At 68.0% G+C, this 1,404-nt stretch overlaps 1 protein-coding gene across 1 annotated transcript in view; it reads left to right on the top strand.

Moving 5' to 3' along the window:
- Positions 1–1,404, top strand: part of VPS16 (VPS16 core subunit of CORVET and HOPS complexes) — a 16,959-nt gene that overhangs the window by 10,234 nt on the left and 5,321 nt on the right. Inside the window, 5 exon segments of the mRNA XM_035903151.1 lie at positions 166–350; positions 503–611; positions 683–817; positions 918–1,026; positions 1,294–1,391. Of these exon segments, the coding sequence (XP_035759044.1) occupies positions 166–350; positions 503–611; positions 683–817; positions 918–1,026; positions 1,294–1,391 (636 nt within the window).

The following is a 1,404-nucleotide window of genomic DNA, read 5'->3' as shown; positions in this document are numbered from 1 at the left end:
TGGCCTAGGCAGGTGCGCTGCAGCCTGGGGCTCCAGGCCCCGCTGGGGCGGCCACCTCCTCGGTGGAGCAAAATGGGGAGGGGATTGCTGCAGGGCCGCTTAGCTGCCGGCCCCGCAGGGTTCGGGCACCAGCTGTGCCCTGGGCCCCATGGCAGGGGTCTGTAGCTGAGACCTCTACACTCATCACACCCGCAGAGCTGCGGTGCTTGCAGAGCTGAGCCGGCTCTATGGCTGGGTGAGGGGTGCTGCCAGGAGCGGGGGCTGCCCAGCACGCGTTGCCTATGCTCCCTGGGGTTCCTTGACTGTCCCCACAGATACAAGCGGCTCACCATTGAGGTCCTGCTGGACAGGTAAGGGTCCCCGTGAGCCGGGCATGCCAGCCACGCTGCGGTCCCCATCCCCATGGTCTCATGTTGAGTGAGTTTGGGGCCCCCCACAAGGCCAGCTGAGCTGCTGGCCTCCTCGGGGGCCGGTCCCGCTGCCCCCCCATGTGCCCCACCAGGCTGGTCCTGCGGCGGCTCTACCCCCTGGCCATCAGGATCTGCGAGTACCTGCGCCTCTCGGAGATCCAGGGCGTCAGCCGCATCCTGGCCCACTGGGCCTGCTACAAGGTAAGGATGCAGCTCGGGGGGCCCTGCCCATCCGGGGCCACATGGAGACGTCTCCGCTCACGCCCTTCCAGGTGCAGCAGAAGGACAAGTCCGATGAGGAGGTGGCCCACGCCATCAACCAGAAGCTGGGTGACACGCCAGGCATCTCCTACTCGGAGATTGCTGCCCGGGCTTACGACTGTGGCAGGACGGAGCTGGCCATCAAGGTCTCTTGGCGGGGGCCGTGGGATGGCTGGGTGGGCAGTGGGAGGGCTGGGGGGGTCACACGTGGTGGCTGCGTGCTGACCACCCCTCTGCCGCCTGCAGCTGCTGGAGTACGAGCCGCGCTCCGGGGAGCAGGTCCCGCTGCTGCTGAAGATGAAGCGGAGCAAGCTGGCCCTCAGCAAAGCCATCGAGAGCGGGGACACCGACCTGGGTAAGGGCCAGGGCTGGGCAGAGGAGAGCTCTGCTGCGGAGGGGAGGGATTTGGGGTCTGGGGGAGCCCGTGCCTGGCTTTGTGCCTTGTGGGATGAGGATGGTGGGGGCTGCGGGAGCCCTGTGGGGCAGCGCTCGCCCTCAGGACAGGGCTCTGCCCTGCACCAGGATGTCCCCTCGCTCCCCTCCCGGTGCTGCTCCCTGGGGCCAGCCGTGCGGGGGGGCTGGGTCCCCATCCCCAGCTCCTGAGCTGCCCTCTCTGCCCCAGTCTACACCGTTGTGCTCCACCTGAAGAACGAGCTGAATCGCGGCACCTTCTTCATGACGCTGCAGAACCAGCCGGTGGCCCTGAGCCTGTACCGCCAGGGAGGGGCTGGCA

This window comes from Egretta garzetta, unplaced genomic scaffold (genome assembly GCF_000687185.1).
Source record: "Egretta garzetta isolate BGI_Z169 unplaced genomic scaffold, ASM68718v1 scaffold501, whole genome shotgun sequence".
NCBI classification, from domain to species: domain Eukaryota; kingdom Metazoa; phylum Chordata; class Aves; order Pelecaniformes; family Ardeidae; genus Egretta; species Egretta garzetta.
Note: the sequence above shows the minus strand (reverse complement) of the source record. Positions and strands in the feature narration are given on the sequence as shown.